The sequence below is a fragment of the Amphiura filiformis genome, chromosome 5, assembly GCF_039555335.1.
Source record: "Amphiura filiformis chromosome 5, Afil_fr2py, whole genome shotgun sequence".
Taxonomy (NCBI): domain Eukaryota; kingdom Metazoa; phylum Echinodermata; class Ophiuroidea; order Amphilepidida; family Amphiuridae; genus Amphiura; species Amphiura filiformis.
The window spans coordinates 57,763,401-57,786,586 of NC_092632.1; the positions used below are offsets into that span (position 1 = coordinate 57,763,401).

Sequence of the window (23,186 nt, forward strand, 5' to 3'; positions counted from 1 at the left end):
AGAAAGAGGAGGGTGGAAATTTGTCTTGGGTGCTTTTTAGATATATTCACAATCTATGTTGGCATTGGCATTTATAGTCTTATCGCCCTTTCACATGTATCAAGAAAGCGATTTACATTTATACCGTTGTCGTTAGAAATGTCAGCTGCCATACAATGCCCAAGGCACGCTCATACATTTGCAGCGCTCAATGGACAATATTATTAACAGCTCCCCATTTCACCCCTGGGTAGAGAGGTACAAACATGACCTACATTGATGACTGCAGTCTTGAAGGATATGATATAATATTAATGCCCACAGCAGGACTTTCACTGAAATGAAAATAAAATTTACTGATGTAAGATGCCAATGTCTGTAGTTTTTTTAGTCCCTGCCGGCAACTTCTGAAACTATATTGGTGTTTGCTGAAAACTGCTGCTGCTATTTGTTGCTGGCTCAATGTGTGATAATTCTGAAGCAAATTCTGCATAGCCTAGTTTTACATACAGGATTTAATATTTAGAAGTTATTCATTATTCTACCTTTTGAAATCTGTTATCACCATATTAAAGACAAGAGCATAGTGGACCCGTGAAGAGATTTGTACAACCCAGGATGGTATCATCATCTATACCAATCAGCCAGGAACAGACAGAGAAGACGATAAAAGATGGCACTGATGGTACAATGTCAGTAGCTGCTGCCACCGCTGCAGCAGTTGCAGCAACAGCTCCAATGGTCAAGGTGAGACATAAACAGAACAAGTTTCTTTATCATAATATATGTGCATTTGTGCTACTGTCAGCACCTTGACTTAAGCTCTGTCAGATCACATGACCATGCTGAGAAAGCTTCCGGAACTTGGTCAGACACAGGAGATAATTTGTCCTCTTTTCAGCTGTTATATGGAATGCCTCTGAGAATATTTTGTCTAACCAGGATACATACGCACTATGCAGTGCTGCAAGCCAGATGTAAACTGCCATCTTGCTACCAACCTGTTAGCATTACCTTGGTACCAACCTGTCAGACTTAAAAGAAGACACATTTGTACATTAGTCATGAATTATGTACATTATAAAGGGAGCTGAAACAGGCCCTACTAGCATACCTGCATTCTTTTTTTTTGATACACCAAATTATTTCTGTAGTCCACAAAACTATAGAGTCATTTGATCCTGTAAATATTTAATTGTAAAATTAGTTTTGAAAAAAGAAAATTTTAGTTTTTATTTAACAACTGAAACACTTCAAATGACTATTTGTATGCAAACAATTCTTTCAAAAATGAAGATTATCAAAGTCACCTCTTTACTTCCATAGGTTCAGAGTGATCTTGAACACAAGATGAATGCTATCATGGAGAAACTCTCATCCTTGGAAGAGTCTAGGCATCAATCTCAACCCCATCTTAGTGCATCCCAGGGATATATGCACGAGTTGCAGAATAAGCTGGAAGAAGTGACTCAGTCACGATTGAATCAGCTGGAGAGAATGCAAGAACGACAGATGGAATGGCAGGTTAGTAGTACCAGTTGTTTCAAGTCCATTTTAAGCTAAAATAACAAGGTAAAGTGAAATAAACAGCTCCCACTGGCTATTTTGGCCATTTAACATGTAGTTCAATGTTCCACAAAATACATCATGGACTCATAAATGTCAACTTTCCACCCATCATCAAACTGCATCCAACCGTTGGGAGATTATCCCATCTCCGGTATCAGCCCATCCGAGCATCTCGGGACACTTACAAGTATTCTTTCTTCATTCGCACAATACCAATTTGGAACTGCCTGCCTGTGGAAGCTGTAACATCAACATCAGTCCAAGCCTTCCAGTCAGCAGCACTCCCTGCAGTTAGAGCTTTACAGCCTTCTGCAGTCCACCAGGTTCTCTAAGCATCTAGAGTTCATTTTTACTTGCACATCTTGTACATATCCTGCACTATTGGCACATCTGCACCTGTGTTTTGAGCAGCACATTTCTCCTTGGACAAGCTATCTGCTTTATTTAGGAGCATAAAGACTGAAGACTGAAGATGGGGAATTAAAGTCATAATATTATGACTGTATGTCAGTTGACCTACAGACCCACCAATGTTTTTGATCCATTCATCCATTCATTCTGATACATTTCGATGTGTTTTGACCCATTTGTAAACATTACAAATATGCCAAAAATCAGGTTTGAAAAAATTTAACCAATTTCATATTATAAGATTGTACGTTATGGCTGATGTAAAAGATTTGTTGCATTAGTTAGACATTGATTATTGATAGAGCTACAATATACATTTATTGTGTGTTGTGTGGACATATTCGTATACTTCAGTGAACCTGTACATGTACTTACCATTTTTGATTTTATTTCAGGCCAAACTCCTGACTACTCAGCCATATCAACATAACCAAGCACCAGTGATGCATGCATCACATCAGGAAGTCAATGCCATCCCAAGCAATGTCAGGCAAAACTTGCCCCAATCAGGACAAGCAACAGCGGACCAATTATCACAGAGTTCCCCTGCTGTATATCCTATGACCGAGACACCTGCATCTGGAAGAAGAGAAAGAACAAAATTAGTCCATGGGCAGCCAAACAGTCCTAGGGTGCACAACCACCAGCATGTTGGACAACGAACGCATCATACCAGAACTTCTGAAAGCCATCCCACCTCAATTAGACATGGGGCTTCCAAACGAAGCACAAATCAAGCTCCCACTAGAAAGCATGTCAAATATGCACCAGCTATCACGTTACACAAACAACAGAGTCCACAGGGTGGAGGTTCCCCTGGGGAGGTGATATGGAAAGAGAAAGAGAGAACCGTTGGAATGGAGCATGGAACACAGACTTCTCCATTAGATACACCTGCACCAAGGAGACATGCACCTGTGCCATTGTCACAGGATCCACCAAGGATATCACATTTAGGTAATTGTAAGATTTATAACAGTCATTTTATAAGGGCTTTCTAGGGAATTTTCATGTGTGAGAATTTTCCTTGCCTACAGTAAAATTAAGTATTTCTTGGCCAATCTGGAACATGTGCGTTGTGTCCATGTAGCGTACTAAGCGTGTACGCAATGTAAGGTGTGTGTATGCTTTCTACTGTACCGCGCTATATTCGTGTGTGTTTATCACAGAGCCACTAGCATTTATAGTGTTCCAGTTAGGCCAAGAAATCCTTAATTTTACTGTAAATAGGCTGTTTTTAGATATTGGATTATTTGTTCCATTATGCTCATTTAGAATTGTCACTTTTTATAAGTTCACTATCAACCAGTCTCCACTGGTACGCAGTAGGAGGGTATTGCAAAAAAATCAGTACAGTCTGTCCACATAGCAGTCCAAACCAAATCTATGGCATCGGGGGTCGATGCTTTGCATCACACACACTGTGTGTTAAAAAAACTGTGACGCGTAAAGAGTGTGGTGCGCTCGGCAAGTACAAATCGCGCAGCAGTTGGCGTGCCAAAGAAGCATTTACACACGCATTGCACTGAAATAATCATTCTCATACCTTCCGTTTCCGAGGTCTATTTACTTTGTACTTCTATGTGGACAGACTGTATAAATACTGGGGAATAAAAGTATAGTATTGCAAAATACTCAGTGTTCACTTATTTTGTGGGTACACAGAAAAAATACAAAAACATGGTTCTGCAATAATTGTTTCCCACCAACTGTCACTCTGTATATTTCATAGGTAGTTGTCAATAACTCAAGAACTTGTATTCTGCCATTTTGGTCCAGTAAATGTTCTTGCTACTGTTACAATGTAACCCAGTATTACATGTAGGGGGAATGGGGGTATACGTTTTGGTCATTCCACCATGGTTAGATTCACATACCTTGGGTGTCATTTCAGAAGTGTCCACGTAGCGATCCTTGGCAGATTAGTTTTTATCAGGACAATTCTGCAGCCCAGTACAACTAATACTGTACATACGCAAGTAGTGGAGAAGAATGTAGTAGTTGGTTACCCAGCATCACCTTGTTCAACCCAATGAATTTCTACTTGGACCCATACCAACTATTACCATACGTCATCCATGCATCACCAGCCAAATCATGGGAGTTCTCAGCAGAAACACACCAGAAGTCTCATTTTAGTCCAAGACTAGAATAAGTCCCCATTTGTGAATGTACTGTTTTAAATATTGCAACTTTTATTTGGTATATATTTTAAAGGTCGAGGACTTTTGGAGGAAATTTTGACAAGCCACGATGAGGAGGAAAGGGAAAAATAAGAATAGGACCATGCAAGGAATCGGTGGAATTACAAGTCGTGTGGATAGGATTACACCACAAAGGTAGGAACAGTGTGTGCATATTTTCCTTTTCTGTGTTGAGCCCTTGTTGGGTGATTTTTTTTTTTAATCGCTGTAGTTAAAAGTTTGTTCGGCTTTTATTAGGTGGAAATTATTCGGCTTTTGTTACTGCGCGCATCAATAAAGTCCCAACTCCTGCTCACGTAAATTTACATAAGCGTGCGCCTGTCATGCATTATGCAACGCACAATTAGCGTAAGCATTGCGCCCAACTGCGTGCATGTCATTCTATATATTTTTTCCGCCTTATATAAAACGGACAGACTTTAGCATCAAGCCCACTAATTTGGTTACAACAAAGACAAGCTCCAATTATTGTTTGGTGCATGTTTTAGTTCACTTTACACTTTGGAGATAGTTTATGAGAAACACAAGTTTCCATATATTTTATTGCATCCTACACAGAAAATGTAAAACATTCAAAGTAATCTCTTTTAACACATTTTTACACATCAGAAGGTTTTGAAGTCTTTCTTTGCCATTTAGTATCAAGTATCATTTGATCATTTTAAAGTCAGCTAGCTACTTGACAGCCACACTTATTGTAATACACATTAAAAACTTTGCAAGGGAGCCCTCAACATTCACAGCTTGGTACCAACAACAGTAACAGCAATATTTGTGTGTGGCAGTCATCATGTTCATTTATCTATATTTGCCATGCAAGTGTGTGTGTTTAGAGGTGGCATATTATCACTGATGCGGAAATTGTATCGATTATCGACTTGCGGCAGCTGTGCAACCTCAGAAATACATGTAGTATAACTTATTATTCATGTACAACATACAACAGTGTATAGTTTTAGAAAGGCAAAAGAGTCAAGGAATCAAAATATAACTAAGCACAGATTTGGTATAAAAGCAAACATTTTAAGAAAATCACAAAAAACACATTTTCATGCCACTTTTTTGTGACAACACAAAAAATACTCTATCAAAATTTGGCTTTCACATTTTTCTTCTTGAGATTCCAATCCAGGGACAGTTTTATAGTTTTTATTTTATTTTTAATTGCCTTATTTATTGACATATTGACCATATAAGGTACACATGCAAATCTGCACAAAATGATGCCTAAAATTAGAAAATGTGTTCGATATATCCCCTTTTCACTCAAAAATGAAATTGAAGAAAATTGTCATTTAGTTAGAAGGTGTCACATTTTGCACTTTGATGGAAGCTTGTACATTACATAAATCCACAGCCCTTGAGAAGTTTGATCAAAATCCATTCCTAACTTGATATTAAAATTAGATGAAACATCGGCTGCATTCCATAGTGGCGTATAGCGATTTTTGGTCATAAAATTTTTAATTGACATTTCTTCAAAGCGGATTTTCTCGAAAAGTTGTTTATTGGCGGTGCCCCACTATACGCCACTATGGAATACAGCCAATGAAAAGAATTCGAAAAACAAAACCACATTTTCATTTTTGCACATTAAAAAATTGTGCACTACGTGACACACGTTGTTACTTGTTACATGTGTGTTTCCCGCTAATCCAAGTGAAATACAATCCATCACAACATGCAGTTGGGGTTACAAGGATTTTTTTGCTGGTATTTATCAAAAACATTAAAAAGTACATACATATCAAAACAAGTTAAATTCCACGAAAGACAAGACGTCAAGAGTGCACAGCTTGCCGTATTATCTATGACAGCAAGACAATATATAATATGCTATTACTCTACTGCAGGCCCGTATGCGGGGTGGGGGCGGGGGGTGCGACCGCACCTCCCCAAATTTGCAAAAGTATACAAAAAGTCCCAAAATTTAAGAACCAGGTTTTTAATGGTTTTTTGGTCCAAAAAGGTCCAAATTTGGGTGGAAAAGTCCACTTTTCCCAAAATTGCCCCCCCCCTTTGGAAAAAAGTCCACTTTTTCAAAACAGCACCCCCACAAAAAAATCCTGCGTACGGGCCTGTACTGTAAAGTAGCCTTAGTGATAGTATATTTTTCAGAATTACAGTATTGATCTTGTGTTATTGAGTTTACAAGTCTACTGGATTTTACTCGAATATATTATCCACACTTGCTCTGGTTCAGAAAGCCTAAAAGTGGAGAAGGATGAACAAAAGACACAGAAGAAGAAAGAAAGAAAGGTTTTAACATTTTTCAAGATGTTCCAATTGGTCAGTGAGTAGCTGCGTCTGACCAGGATTCAACTTGCAATTTACTGACATTAAATGAACTCTCATTTATTGATCTGATATACTCCTGTCAGTTACGACAGCTAGGAAATCAACTTGTAGCTCAGGGCATTAAAGAAGACACAAGGATAGTTTACATGTTGTGAAGTAGCTCCAGAAAACAGACTTGTACAGGGTATTCAAATCATGTCCAGAAAATTAATAGGAATTAAAGCCATAATGTATGATTTGCTCCACAGCTATGCCCTCAATTTTTCTAGAATTTCTACATTTTGCATGATTTTTATGCCCAATAATGTAGTAAAAAACCATGTGAAAGACTGAAGTGCCGGAGATCTCCGGTTTTATTCCAAGTTCACCGATCAAGTGATGGCGGACACGTCTCATGCATGTGTATCATTGAATCTGTGACGAATAAACTGTGTGTATATCTAGAATTGCAGATTCATACATAGTTATATCGCTATTTATCATGTGTATAATATCGCTATTCATCTTGCATCTTATTTATACGTCCCAGCTGTTTGAAGCTCAATAAAGATCGGTGATGTAGTAATGCACACAATGAAACCTCTTGATGGTCATATAACCACAGTAAACATAAACCAGCCTGGTTGGGCTATTCTATTTAAAATCCACACTCCACCTGTGTAGGGCCGGTGTCGCACCGTTTTTTGATGTCGACATATTTCGTATCTTGGGTCGATCCTTCATGTAATTATTTTGTGTAATCTAGTCCTAACTCTAACCCTTGACGTCGACATGATTTTAGGAATATTTTAACAATTTTAACCTAAAAATATCTAGAAACACCGTTGGCAATTTCAGCAAATTTCCAAGATGGCCGTCTTCATAGCGAGCATGCAGTGATAAAGTGTACAATTTACACCGGAAAACAAGGCATAATACTGCCAAAAGTATGCCCCCTGAAGGCAAATAACATGAAAAATTGGCGAAATAGTAGGTAAAAGATAAGATTTGGCATTGCATTTTGTTGAAAATACATTGGAAATGGCCAATATTTTGAGTGAAAATGGGCTTGCCTGACGAAGTTTTACTGGGCCATTGCCTTAGCACTATGTCGCCATGGACGAAGTTCTGTCGATATGTTGACATAATTCACTTTGTCGATAGGATTCCGACATGACCTGTCGACACCGGCCTTACCCCTGTGGAAGATTTTGGAAATATCTTCCATAGGGGGAGAATGAATTTCAAATGGAATGAACACATTAGGCAGCTCCATCTGTGAAAGATTCAGGTTGAATCTTTCTCAGAGGGTGAATGAAATTCAAATGAAGCTGCCTAATGTGTTCATTCCATATGAAATTCATACTCCCCCTGTGGAAGATATTTCCAAAATCTCCCACAGGGGTAGTGTGTATTTTTACATGACATAGCCCATTGTTTGGAGCGGGCTAAAGCCTGTTCATTCAGAAGAGTAAACATGATCCAAAGAAGGACTGATTTTGCATTCATTTTCATGCTTCCATCCCAATTTCAACTTGAAATAATTTTCCACATCAGCATCACCCCTGGCTATGCTTCTCTGCTAAACTTCTCACCAAAGATACAACATAACACTAAAATGTTTTGCCAAATCCTTTTTACAAATTAAGCATACCACTAACCGTCCATCATGTAAGGTCCTATGCACGCGCTTGATGTTGAGTGCACACTACGAGAGGTTTATGCCTAAAAAGGATTTGGCGAAACATTTTAGCTTCCCGAAGAATGGCTGGATTTGGCAGAATATTTTACTTCCAGAGAAGAATTTTTATTTAAACTTACAATGTATTATACATGTAACAAGTGCAATGTTTGAGCTTTTTTAACCTCCTAAACCAGTGTTCATACATGTATGCATATATATATATGTTTTTAGTTAAATATTATTGCTAGAAAATTTTATGTGAGCAAAATATACCTTAAATTTTCCAGAGAAGGAAAAGGTAAACTAATGAAGGCTGACATGTGTATCATCGACAGTTAACACTGTAAATAAATAGATAAATAGAGGGTTCTAGAACAGCTTTAATAAATAATAAAGGGGAAATGTAGTGCCCCTTCCTTCATCTGTTTCATGCCAAACATATTTCCTCAAGACTAGCATTGCAGGTGTTAAACCAGGTTTGCAAATCAAGCTCTGTCTGCAAGCAGTGAATTATTAAAGACAAGATGGACTGGCTGGTAAATACATGGACTGAATATCAAATTAAGTGAGTGGACAGTGAGTGGTCAGTGCAAACATGTCAGTGCAATCTCTTTTCCAGTTTGGTCCGGTCTGGATTGAAGTATTACACAACACAGTAAACAGTTTGATCAAATGTTTTTTACATGATTCTTATATGATGGTCAAATGTTTTAGGCGATGCCCACCCAAATGCCACATGTTTTCAGTTGTTGAACAGAATATTCACTATTCATAACATAATATTAATAGGCATTTATTCATATTCATTCTTCATTAGTCAAAATAATAGTATATTCTTTTGTGCTTCTTTGTTCCTTTGTTCAATTATTCATTCATTTTATCATTCATTCATTCATTCATTTATTCATTTCATGAGAGAGAGAAGACTGATGCAATGGGGTAGAACCAAAGAGTACCGACTCCGCCTTGTTCGCTTGCCGCTCATGGTGGGCAATAATGTACCTCCCGAAAATTTCACTATCTGTCTGGCAAACTTGGATTCAAAGTGTGTGGTTGTATTCATTCTGAATCTGCAACCTTTGTACCGCTATTAAAGCTGAAAGAACTAATCATTTGATTTCGGGCTCTTGCCAAAAAATGGAGGAGGGGGGACACTATTTGCGCTCCATAATGAGCAACAAACCAAAATAACAGGTTTACCATCATAGCTTTACATGCACACCAGGATACACACAGTTTAGTTGGTACTCTTTGGGTATGAACTCTTTGGACTGGTCAACCATATCTGTGGGTCAACATTGGTCAGATGTGGTGACCAATTTGCATTTTATGGCTATTAAGGTGAAATCATAGGACATTTGCATTGTAGATGGCATGTGAATGTAAAAGGTTTGCATATTATAGCAATCGACCGCATTATTAGCAACATGCACACAGCTGTGGACGTGAACCCAAAGTTTACATACATGTAAGTTTACATAAAGAAAATTTATGTTGTGTGTAATATGTGTGACCAGGTTGACTACCTCAACCCTCATTTTTCTTCATCAAAACTGATATTTTGATATCAGAAAAAACTAAAATGTTTCTTATTACCTCTAAGAAATTGATGCCCATATGTTTTGTTTAGATATTGTGAACAAAAATGTAGTGCATTGTGGTAACCGTAACTGAATATATGTACTATCCTATGTAGCATTGTGTACATGTTTTTGCTTCTCATATCAAAACTGCTGGAGCAAACACTGTTTTAATGGTAGGCTTCAATAAGATAGAAAACAGAACATGAAAAAAATCAGACCATATACCACTTTAATTTAAATTTTACATTTTAAGCTGTATAGACCACTTGACGTCATTACCCGGCAGTATTCGGACGCATTATGGCACTTTCCATTGTTCTTTGCCCCGCAGTGTGCGTGCGCATCGTAGTTTGCTCAGGGCATGTGTATTTTAAATCTCCCACCACATTTCATATAGTACAAGAAAGCCATTGAACAGTGAAGCGGTTCGTTCGAGCATATCGAAAGGCCAATCCCTTGCCTTTGTTGATAAACATTGATGTCAAGTGGTCTATATGTTCAAGATTCAAGTTGAATCACTTTCAAAGTATTACCAAAATTGTACTAGAAGTATTTTTGAATAAGAGGAGTCCATAGATTTGTAGATATCCTACATCACATATGAACATCAGTGTGAAATGTTAGGGGCCAGATACCTGTAAAATGTCAGTTTTGATCATTCTGCAAAACACATTTCCGGACCCCATGGACGAGTCCATCACAGATTCTGTTATCAACAGAAGTACGCTCACTGTCTTATCTATAAGTAGATATCAAGTCATTGGAATGAGGAGCATCCTTACATCTGTTAGATTGACAACTTTATGAGTTGCTTTTTCATTCTAATGTATTAGTTGGCTTAGAATCGGGCATAGGAGCATTTTATGTTGGTCGTTTTGATCATAATTGGGTGAGAAGTTGAACATTAATTTATGTGGCCTAGATTTGGTAATGACCTACTTTATACAGTGTTAGACTGATAAAGGAAAAGACAATTACAAGTAATTAAAACAAATGGTTACATTCTGTAATCTGTAAAGCTTACTGATACATACAAAAATAATATGAATGTCATGTAGTGAGACCTGTGTATACTCTTCAACAATGTAATCCAATTATTGTTGTTCATATGAATTTAACTAAATGTTGCCTGAAATTGATCTAGAATGTCAATTGTCAAAAGCAAGTTGAGATTTAATGAAAGTCCATTTGGGGGAGGATGGTGCATAGATGTAAGAGCTTTGGACGGCAATAATAGACAGCGCTAATCAAGACTCACTATGCACAGCCAAGTGTGAGAAATAGAAGCAAATGAGTAGATGAGAGGCCGGCCATTCACCCACATCATGCTGTACTAGGCTGTATCAAATACTCCACACAACCGGTCACATCATCCACCGCTGCCGGCAACAGACATCACTTTGCAACTGTCAAGTCGTTTCCACATCTTTATACCTTTCTGTTTAATACCGACCGGTGGTAAAAAGCAAAGTTAAGTCAGGTTTGCCATCCTCTTTCATCAACGTCATAGAGTGAACCTCATCATCGGCTTGTTTACTTCCTCCGTTTCGTAAACCCATCTTATAATACTAATTACCTAATAGCGTATGGAACGTACAGCTCTCTTGTTTCACCCTATTCCGCTCATCAATTAGCTCAGGTTACGCGCAAGTCGTTTTGAGATGGTAAATGGCACATGGAGCGCTTACTTTTATATAACTAAGAAGTTCTTCAAGAATTCTTGGTTGAGCGAAAATGAGGGACTGAAAAAAGGGAAACTAAATATGTTTTACCCCCAAATGCTTTGGTCGTTCCATGCTGGGCAGCGATTGTATTATTGGTAATATAGGAGGTGATAAAATACTTTCAGCCTCAAGTTTTCAATGCATAAAGGTATACAGGAAATTGGATTGTATGGAATTCCAAAATTGCTGGAAATAACCCTTACATACAATATTTCAATATATGTGAGGGATAAAATAGAGGGGCCATTTTGTATGCGAATCTACTGGACATGTTTACATTACTAAATGAAGACTTTTGTAGAAGTTGTGCGGCATGGTGAAACCTAGTACTATTCACTCAATGTACTGGCCTTGCTCGGAGCTTGACTCGTGGTAGGGTTATCAATATCAGAATTTGAATGAGTATGGCACACAGAAGTCTAGGCTGTCACTTGTGTGAGGAGGCACTGAGTGAGATGCTTGAGAAACTTAAAAAGATGTTGCCCATATAAAAAGTTGTATATTACTTAATTGGTGAGAATGTTAAAACAATTATACAATTTACAAATGAACAAGACAACAAGTTCAGTAATCATTACAGAATGTGTATTGGCAAAAAAATCTACTTCCTTACTTTTTTTCTTTCCTAAGTTTTTTTTAATGTTTGAAGTTTTTCATCATGTCCAAAAACTGTGCATGGTTTGGGCAATTTGCAAATTTGTTTGAACTGCTTCATGTATAAGAACACAAATTTTTTTTAATTATGTCTCTTCTTCGGCCATGTGAAAGTAGATTTTGTTTTGTCATTCGCCATAACCTTAGGAAATTTGGAGCTACAGTGTACTGTGCCAAAAATTTAATTTAAGAATCAAAGTGTCAAATGAAAAGTTAAAACATATTTTAATTGTAGGTGATATTTTCAAGTATTTTTATTTGTTAAAATGGGGAATATAAAAAGTATATAATAATTATGGAATAACTTTGGACTATACCCTTTTGCACCATATATTTAAAACACTAATGCAAATTCTAAACCTGATATCCTTACCTTGATTCTAACTCCTAACCCTAAAAGAAAGGGTACCAAAGTATTCTGTTTACACCATAAAGTGTATACTTATGATGAGAGAATAAATCCGGCTATACATGTATAGGAATATATTTTCGTTTGATTTTTATATTTGATTTTGGAAATATCATCATTGACTTATGACCACTGACTCTATTTGACATTATATACCGTGTAAGTACAATGACGAAATTGTAGTCCATTACTATCCTGGGCCTACAAAATGTATAGTGAACTTGGGAGTTTTCATTTCATACATATGTATTGGATCAAATATAGATTAATGTATGTAATTAATGCAACTCATGCGACACACATTAAAAACCATTCCATGTTTATGTTGAGTGGTAATAAGAAACAAGGGAAAAGAAAAAGACATCATGTAACTTACAAATCCAGACAAACATGCAGACATTTCCCCGGCAGGGACTAATAATAATCCTACCGATATAGATTCACCATACCACTCAAATTACTGTGCTTCTTTCTCTGAAGCGGTCTGCTATCATATCAGATAGCGGATTTGTGATATCCATTTTCTTTTGTCAACTAACATTACATGTCTTCCCCTATCACGGCTGCCTGGAGTAAACAGCTGCTGATGCTCTTCACCTGCCATGCTTATGTCATGCAGAAAGAAGGAACCCACATCCAGTAATATCTTCATTGTTGTAATTTCTTTTCCCCCTTTTCTGCTACTTCACAAGACCAGTATGCTGGTTCTTGAGTGGTGACACCAGATATCCTGCAGACATATGGAGTAGAAAATGAAAATATATATTATATGGCTCATCGACATAGAGGAAGATTATATTTAGAATAACCCATAGCACAGTGTGTTTTACTCACTTCAAGAAACAAGTATGATGCGAAGTCCTAGTTTTGTGATAAACAACTTTGGAGAATGGTTAGCATGTTCAGCTATATATAAATAGTTGTACTTTTGTAAGATTGATTGCTTAAACTTGCATAACTGATTAAACAGGGTTTGTAAAATGTTAATCATGGGTAATTAAAATAAATAGAAGTAACAGGGGTTAATCATCTAGCATTTTAGGTAAACTAATACAACTGTTTAAAATAAAATAAAATTAAGCCCGGTCCTATGTGACATTTTTACATACTGGTCTATGTGATATACTCCAAACAGCTCGATATAGTAGAGTACTCACTGAATGATCAGGATTCCTGGTTCGATTGCATGGCTGCATGGGTTATATTTTTGGTTTTCTTAATCAAGTAATATGTTCCAACTACGGTGACTCCTTGTGACGTCACGCTGGACAAATTCCATTCACTGTCAGAGGAGGTTTGAAGAAGTAAATGCAATGGAACAAATAAATATGTAATTAATACAGCATTGATTTGCTAAGAATTGAACAGGGCACCTGTCTCATCAAACCACTCTAGTACATCTTCAAAAGTGACAGAAGTGTCATCAAAGTTGGAACAAATTAATAGTGTGTACAGAATCAACCAAATAAACACAAAATGCACACATCCCAGTCTAATATGTTAGTTTTGCATATTGCACACACTTTTCCATTTGTTATGAGCAATCACATCCCTAATGCTTCAGTTTGCTCAGATAGTGTAATAAAGCAAAGAGTTAGTAGAAACATGAATCTGCTATATAGCATGTCATTAAATACAAAGTAGTACGCCAACGTCGTCAGGTTGTGCGTATTGCTGGTGTAGAGTTGCACGTGAGCCTCTAGATTGTCATCTCGCCAAAGCTGTGCGCTGGATTCAATTTCCAGTTAGTGATCAATTATTAGAATATAATATGTAATATAGTATTACTTAGATGGCAACAACAACACAAATGATGAGATGATTTGATGCCTGAATTTCTTTCATCCATTTTGAATAGATTGACTGTATATGTAATATTAAGACTTGACATGCCAGTATGCATTAAATCATGAAATTATGCGACAATTTACACATGGAATTATGAGTCTCACAGTCCAGTGTTTACAAGATAGTTTTGAAACATGTTTAAATATGGATATTTCTTACATTTCATTGCAATTAAATATTTAAAATGATTTTCTTTTTAGTGTAGTTTATAAAATTTACTTTAAAAGTATAAAATTTTATTTTGTATTACACTGTTCCTTCATAAATTTGCATTCGTATAAAATGTGGAAAAGTATCAAATACTGATTTGTAATACTGTTTTCACTGACAATTGCCGGAAGGGCTGTAGCCTTGTTAATTGTATACGGCTAACAGAGACATGGCTATTAATAGGGAAATTCATTCATAGCCATGTAATGCAATAGCTCATGCTTCAGAACATTTGCACAGCTGAGGTGATGATAGTCTCCTCAGAATAGATTGGAGCAACTTTTAATGCACCGTATCAATGTATATTTTTCCTTGATGATGCCTTGTTTTCTTTTAGTTTTATGCAAGTGTACTGTGCAAGAAACTTAGCTTGTATTTTAATGGCAACTGTATGCAATAAACCAACCGGAACGGTATAACAATTGAAATAGCAGCCATGTTGGAGGACATTTCTAACATAACGTAAGATGACAGAGGGACAGGTCTCTAGATTGATTCCACAACCATTCATATACCTATCACCTGTTTTATTGTATTATCATGCGAATTGCCCTGTGGTACCTTTGGAGGACAGAATTTTATTTAAATGAGGATGACTCTGTTATGAGTGACGTTGTATTGCATACCCTCTATAAAGGTATTTTCCAGTGAACATATACACTTATCACATAAAGATACTAGGGCAGTTTATAAGCTTGTAAGTTTATATAAGTCGTTCAGTAAATCAAATATCCGAAATATACATTTTGTCAATACAATATGGAAGATATCTTCTTTAATTGACATCTTATTTAAGAAAATTGAGCAAGAAATGATGGGAGATCTCAGGCCAGAAAGTTGTCCATTGATCAAAAGTAACATTTCATGAGATTGTCAATGTGCATCGTATGTACAGAAAGTGTACGTTCAATGTTCATGCATGTATGCAATCAGTTGACCCGGGATAGAAGCGCAACAATGTCACATTGATAATCTCTTCAAGTGTCACTTTTGATTTGTATGATAACTAGACTTTATGGCCCAAGATGATCTTCGTTTCATGCTCTATTTTCACACATGAGGTGAGACATCTTCCGTAACAAAATGTTTTGGATTTTTGTTTTATTGAATGACTTATGAACAATGATGGCTTATTACTTGATGTGTTGGGTGTATTCTAGGCAAGCGGTGACAAGGAGCCACTTGTCAAATGGAAACCTGGAGCATTGGGCTATTCCAGTTGAAATACATACCCTCTATGGAAGACATGACCTTAATCTCTCAAACAGGGGATGTAGGTTTCAAATGGAATCACCCATTCAGGTCACCTCATTTATAATTCTCAAGCTTTGTGGAAGATTCAGGTCATTTCTTCTTTAGGAAGTGTATGGGTATATCTGGAATAGCCCAATTTGGGCTGGTTTCACAAGAAGTAGTTCTGCCTCATTATTAGGCTATTAGCTAACATCTTCATGCTCTTAACCAGTGTTCGAATTTAGGAAAAATAACTGGTTGTCCCACGGACAACCAGATTACAATTTCTGGTTGTCCGTCTAAGTTTTTGGTTGTCTGTAGGCCTACAAATGTGACTTTTGGTTCGATTTATGGTTGTCCGGCGGACAACCGAATCAGTATTTTTGGTTGTCCGGCAACTTTTTGAGTTGTCCCGGGCAACCGGACAACCAAAATTTCGAACGCTGCTCTTTACCCAACTATCTATCTTGATTGCTGTTCTGAAAATACTCTGCAATCCTCAATGGATAGCCCAGATACAGCAAGGAAAACACAGACTGTGTATCATTCATTATAGCTACCTCAGGAGGATGTGCTGTAGGCCATTGTGCCCTTGCCTTCACCTGGCACAAATCATGTAGATGACACAAATCATGTATCATGTAGCTGCTAGGTATATTCTGCAATGATCCATGCATTAATATGTAGCTTTGTAGCTTGAAGGCACTAACAATGAGCGAAGCAATAAATTGATGTTGCATCATGCCATAACTTCCACTTGGTTCATGTATGTGTCACAATTTTAAAAATACATTTTGAAATTAAAGGTGGGTGATCTGATTGTAGCACATGTTTTCAACTTTGCATTGAAACCCACCGCCCAAACATTCTGCATGAAAAATGTGTACACAGGCATGAGAATTTTCCTGCTTTTGCAGGATTTCCTGCTTTTTTGTGGTCCAAATTTCTGCACTTTTCTTTTAATTTCAGCCCGTTTTGGGCCTTTTTAGCTTCATTTTACACGCTTCAGGTTTTTTCATGGATGATCATTCTCATGTGTACATCGCAGTGTCCCATAGAGCAGGACATAACTTTAATGGTGATATAAACCACCAGAATAACATGTTTTTGTTCATAGTGTGAAACACATTCCAGGCCTAAAATGTCACTGGAGTTTTTTAAATTAGAAAATATGAGCTTCCACCTGATACAAGAATCTGCATTTTGATGTGGTAAAGTTGGGGATGATGCTGTCAATTAGGTCACATGCCTTTAACAAAATTCAGGGATGCAAGTTTTCCTGCTTTTGCAGGAATTCCTGCTTTCATGAAGTCCAAATTCCTGCACTTTTCTTTATTTTCAGCCCGTTTTGGAGGCTTTTGGCCCAGATTCACACACTTTTCAGGCTTTTTCCTTCAGGTCAGCTTGCATCCCAAAACAATGTTTCAAGAACTTTTCATTCACAATTTCAATAATATGTTATTAACAACATTACTACTAGGACGGGACTTAAATTAATACTGACAAATGGGTAAGACTACAAGTTATGCATCATAAGAATTTCTTCTTTATAATTATATGTTTGTGTTTGCTGCTAAAAACATGTCATTTCACAAACATAACAATTTACGTCATGAAACTGGGTTCTTTACAAAGTTTGTCATTTCCTCATGTTTTTTCCTAAAGAAGTTGTTGCCTCCATTTTGCAACCTAATCAAGTTATTATGTGGAAGTAATAAAAGCTCACCACATGCAAAAAACAGAAACTTTCTGCTATACACTATCCATAGTTTGGAAAGAATCCCTACTTTGAAAAATAAAATGCAGGGTTGACACTTTCCAAAATATTTTGATATTAAGCGTAAGGAAAAAGTATTGTGTTACTTTTAATAATCACAGTAGCCAAGTTTACAAAAATGCACTTATGTAGGCCTATGAAACCTGATTATATGTTAAATTGACATTTTCCTTTGACAATTGAATTTGGATTAAGTTATTTATACCTTGTCATTACATAGGAACATGAACAATATGATTAAACAGCAAACAAATCTGGTATAGAGCCCGAACTAATCAATTCAAAATCATAGAAAATTAATTCTTACAATAATACATGTTTGTACAGCCACCTGTATCAGTAGTATAGTTGCTCAAACTCCAGAAACTGTTTTTGTGGAGGGTGACTGCCTTTCGTCTCTTGTCAAAAAAACAAACCTCTTTTAGAGGCATATATGCTTGAAGAATTCTAGGGCATGTTTGAGGAAGATGAAACACCAGACATGAATCATGTGGAGAGGAAAAACAGTGTCATGCTGCCCTCAGCTGCTACATTAAAAGAAGAAATCTTTGTCAGTAATGAAAAAAGGGTTGCGATGATACTAGTAGATATATACTAAGCCAGGCTTCCTCAAATAGATTTGTTGAAGTGCCACATGAAATAAAAGAAAACTGGAAAGCGCCACTCAATGGTTGCTTCGCGATGATTTAGCACTGCCCCTCTGAAGCTATTGATTTTTTTAAATTCGAGGTGCAAATGACGTCATTTGGTGCAACATTTTGTACTATTTTAGCCTGTCTTTACAAGGATAACATGGGAATTGCATTGTTTAATGTTGAAATGTAGAATAATGGAGATATTCCTGATGGATGAAGTTTGATCAATGGGTTTGATTTGATTTGATTTTTGTCTAATTTTTTTTTTTTTTTAAATCTAAACGGCGCTGCGCGCCACAAGTGGCGCGCACGCCGCTATTTGTGGACCCCTGTACTAAGCTATGTGCAAGATCTGCTTGAAAAATATCTTGATAAAAATTTATCATGTACATCATATATTATGAATTCCAGTTTTTGTAATATAGTTACCATAGTTATAGGATATAAAACAAGTACAGCTTCCTGTTTTATGATAGGGACTTTGAACTTATTGTATAGAATGGTGAGATTTATTACACCTTCACACCCACAGGGACCATACATTTATGCAAAGACCATCAATGTCAAATTGACATTTCCATGATTTAACATCAGTTATTGCAGTTCATTGGCCAGCTTTAAACTCATGACTGGACATGGAGTCCCATCAGGTTTGCACTTCCTCCTTGGTCATATCTATAAATTTAGATTCAAGAATGTTGAATTAGCTCTTGGCACTCCACACAGTTCAAATGCAGCAGCAATCTGTGCTGATAGTGATTGATAGAAATGGAAGTGTTACTTTTACTAGTCTGGCAACAGTTTATCATCATAATTCTTTATTTTAGGCCCTTTACAATTAATTCTTAGTTTCCTGTTTCCTGCCCGCGTCCAAAGTAGAGAATTGCAAAATATTTAATAATTTTATTTTTATTTTGGATTTTCTCTTTTAAAGTAACTTTTAATGACTTCCATTTGCTACTTTCTGACTTTGATCACATCAACTATATTATGATGAATAAACAAAGAACATAACTGTACCATTACTTATGTATAAAATCAAACATGGTTGTAAAATAATTAAATGCATGTTCCTTGTCAAAATGTGTTGATGTAGGTTGCGACCGCTTGTTTTAAAATAAAGAAAATAATAGATAATTAATATAATTAAAGGTCACCTCATCCCTTGTTTTCAACCATGAAACAGGAAACTAAGAATCAAGTGTGAAGGGCCTTAGCATGGACACAGCATGTTAGTTGTATTTAGCTAGCTGCTTTGGGTGTATAATAATGCCAATCAAAAAAGGATGTAACTGTGATGAGTGGAAGAATTAAGGTAACAACACAAAAGGGACAACTTGTGATAAATACAAACTACAAATCTAAATGAAAGGATACAGTATTAATGAATGATTAAGAAATTAAGCAATTATTTTTGTTAATGTTATGAAGTTACCTTCGTTTTTCAAAACTGTTCATCACTGACAGTTTGGAACAGAATAATGTTTAATACAACACTCTCCATCCACAGTGTAAAAGCTAAAACCAAAAGGACCATGCAGTGATGCAATTAGGCACCTTCCTTACTGTGTAGTGGCTTCCACAGCTGGTATTTTTCCGGCAAATAGCACATTCTGAATATTGTGTTGTCACTTGTCAGCACAGATCAGCTTTCAGACATAGCTCTTCTGTACATTATATCTTCGGTAGACAGCATCACCAGTAGCAGCATCTTCAGTGTAACCTCTTGGATACATAAAACATAATTGTGTGACCCTTAAGGGTATCCGTAGGGAGAACACATTGTTTTACGGCCAGGTCTGGCCAGATGCATGTTTGTTCGCAGTCTACAGGTGTAACTAGGTTGTTGTATATTCTATAATTTTCCTGGTGTGTTAACTGTGATTACATCTAGACACCAGTTTATTTTTTATTTGAACGGGACCCTAATTTAATGAGAAAAACGCCAAAAAAGAGAGGCCCGGCAAAAGCCGATTTGCAGACAATTTTGTAGCTACAGACAGCTCGTATTCCATATAACAACTACGGAAACCAATCAGTGCCAGAAGTGTTGATTTATATTTCATCCACTTAGGTTTGGCTTAACCCACTAAAAGGTAAAACTTTAAGGCTGATCATTTTAATTATAAATGTAGTGTGTGTGTAAAAGTATATTTCTCAAAATGGAGGAGAGCGCCTATGACTATTGTCCGTTCTGTCTACATGGTCTATGACAATTATTTTCTTACCGAAATATATTCACTTAACACAGACCACGGTTGCCAAACAAATGAGGGCAAACCGCGGGTCAAATCATTGAAAAGTCGCCCAATATTTTTTTATCAACCGTTGGTTTCTATGAGATAAAAAACTACCAGAAGTCGCGTAAGCCAATGTTGAGAAGTCATGCAATATTTTTCTTAACCATCAATTGGTGTCTATAGGACAGGAAATTGTCGCGAGGAAAATCTTCAAAACTCATCCTATTGACCTAGGCCTATTACATCGCGGGTTTGGCAACCCTGCAATATATACAGTTATATAACATCGCACCGCATTGTGAGGTATCATTTTAATTATAAATGTAGTGTGTGTGTAAAAGTATATTTCTCAAAATGGAGGAGAGCGCCTATGACTATTGTCCGTTCTGTCTACATGGTCTATGATAATTATTTTCTTACCGAAATATATTCACTTAACACAGACCACGGTTGCCAAACAAATGAGGGCAAACCGCGGGTCAAATCATTGAAAAGTCGCCCAATATTTTTTTTATCAACCGTTGGTTTCTATGAGATAAAAAGTCGCGTAAGCCAATGTTGAGAAGTCATGCAATATTTTTCTTAACCATCAATTGGTGTCTATAGGACAGGAAATTGTCGCGAGGAAAATCTTCAAAACTCATCCTATTGACCTAGGCCTATTACATCGCGGGTTTGGCAACCCTGCAATATATACAGTTATATAACATCGCACCGCATTGTGAGGTGAACGAACTGAATGTTGACATTGTATTCAGTATTTAAAACAAGAACTGTCTTTAACCAGACAATGCGGTTGGTATAAAACATAGCGTGTGATATCATGATATCAACTTCAAAATCTAAAAAAAAAAGTAAAGAAATAATTTAGGGCGAAATAAATAAACAGCGTACAGCAGGTGCTATCTTGTCAATAATGATAAGAGGAACATGAAAAAAAACCAGCAGAGAGCATGCACCCCAGTAAAGAGTTAAATAAAGCAAGGAAAAACCATAATGTGCAGAAGGCCTACTTTTCGGATGATATTCACAGAAACAAAAATAAAGAACTAAAGATCTAAAAACAAAAGTAAAGAAAATGAGGGCGAAATAAATAAACAGCGTACAGCATGTGATGACTTGTCAATAACGATAAGAGGAGCATGTACCTCAATAAAGAGTTTAAATAAAACAAGGAAAATCATAATGTGTAGAGGCCTACTTTTCGGATGATATTCACTGAAACAGAAAAAAAGAAATAAGTTTAAAGAATTATATATGTTAAGATTAGATAATGAACAATCATACATAAAAATGTGACAGGTGTCTGATGATATTTATACACTTCGAGCAAAAAATAAAGAACTACTTAACACGCGACATAAATAAATAGCCATATTTTATGAACGAACTGAATGTTGACATTGCGGACCAGGATTTGAAACAAGAACTGTTTTCAAAAAGAAAACGCGGTTGGTATAAAAACATAGCGTGTGCTATCATGATATAAACTTCAAAATCTAAAAACACAAGTAAAGAAATAATTTAGGGCGAAATAAATAAACAGCGTACAGCAGGTGCTATCTTGTCAATAATGATAAGAGGAACATGAAAAAACCCAGCAGAGAGCATGCACCCCAGTAAAGAGTTAAATAAAGCAAGGCAAAATCATAATGTGCAGGAGGCCTACTTTTCGGATGATATTCACAGAAACAAAAATAAAGAACTACGTTAGTACGTTTAAAAAATTATATAATTTGAAATTAAATAATGCAAAATCATACATAAAAATGTGACATGTGTCTGATGATAATTATACACTTCGACCAAAAATTAAAAAAATACTTAACACGCGACATAAATAAACAGCCATCTATCAAGAATGACAAGAGGAACATGAAAAAAAAACCAACGTAATATATGAGAGCATGCACCCCAATAAAGAATTGCTTTAAAATAAAACAATGAAAAATCATGACATGTGAAATGTATGTTGATACACTTATAAATAATACTCAAGGGTGAAATAAAAAACACCTTATCTACCGATATTTCCACAGTTAAACATACTCAGTGATCACTTGTACTAAAACAAAAATAAAGAAATACTTCACAAATGATAAGAGGAACACATAAAAAATAAATAAGCGAGCATGTCCCAAAAAAAATTAGTAAAAGATAAAATAATGATAAAACGTACAAGAAGGGGCAAAATATTTGTCGCAAAAACTTATTAAATGCTCATTTGCTCTAAGATATTTAATGTTTGCAATTTACTCCTAGTTTATCATTTATTTATTATTTATCTAGGCTTATAAGTATATCTTTTATTTATTTAGCGTAAGTGAAAAACTGTCAGGAGAAAGTGCTCAATTCTTTATTGAAGAGCGTTCTAGTAGTTGTACAGAAAATAACAGTTAAATGTTACATGTTTTAGTAGTAACTGGCAGTTTGATGCTGCAAACGTCCATATAGGATGGCAACAATCATCAGACTGATAAAACAAGTTCATTTTACAACAAAAAACATTATTGATCAAGAGAATACATAAAATCAATTATTGATTACAACAAATCAGTTCTGTGCTGGAGGTGTTGCCAGGTGAAAAGTTGCTAGGTGATGCTGAATTGTTCCAGTTTGTGCTTATTTCTGTGCCTGCAATTGGAGATGAGTTCGGAGCGCTTGTTAAGAGTTAAGTTTCTTTTATTTATTTATCTATTAATTTATCTATTTATCAATTTATTTCAATATCATTATTATTAAGTGCCTA

The 23,186-nt window shown here is 36.2% G+C and overlaps 1 protein-coding gene across 1 annotated transcript in view; it reads left to right on the forward strand.

Moving 5' to 3' along the window:
* LOC140153431 (uncharacterized) overlaps positions 1–23,186 on the forward strand; it is a 134,299-nt gene that overhangs the window by 20,620 nt on the left and 90,493 nt on the right. The window contains exons 6-9 of the mRNA XM_072176185.1: positions 555–726; positions 1,306–1,503; positions 2,355–2,916; positions 4,177–4,298. Of these exons, the coding sequence (XP_072032286.1) occupies positions 555–726; positions 1,306–1,503; positions 2,355–2,916; positions 4,177–4,235 (991 nt within the window). The 3' untranslated portion in view covers positions 4,236–4,298. The remainder of the gene's footprint in view (positions 1–554; positions 727–1,305; positions 1,504–2,354; positions 2,917–4,176; positions 4,299–23,186) is intronic.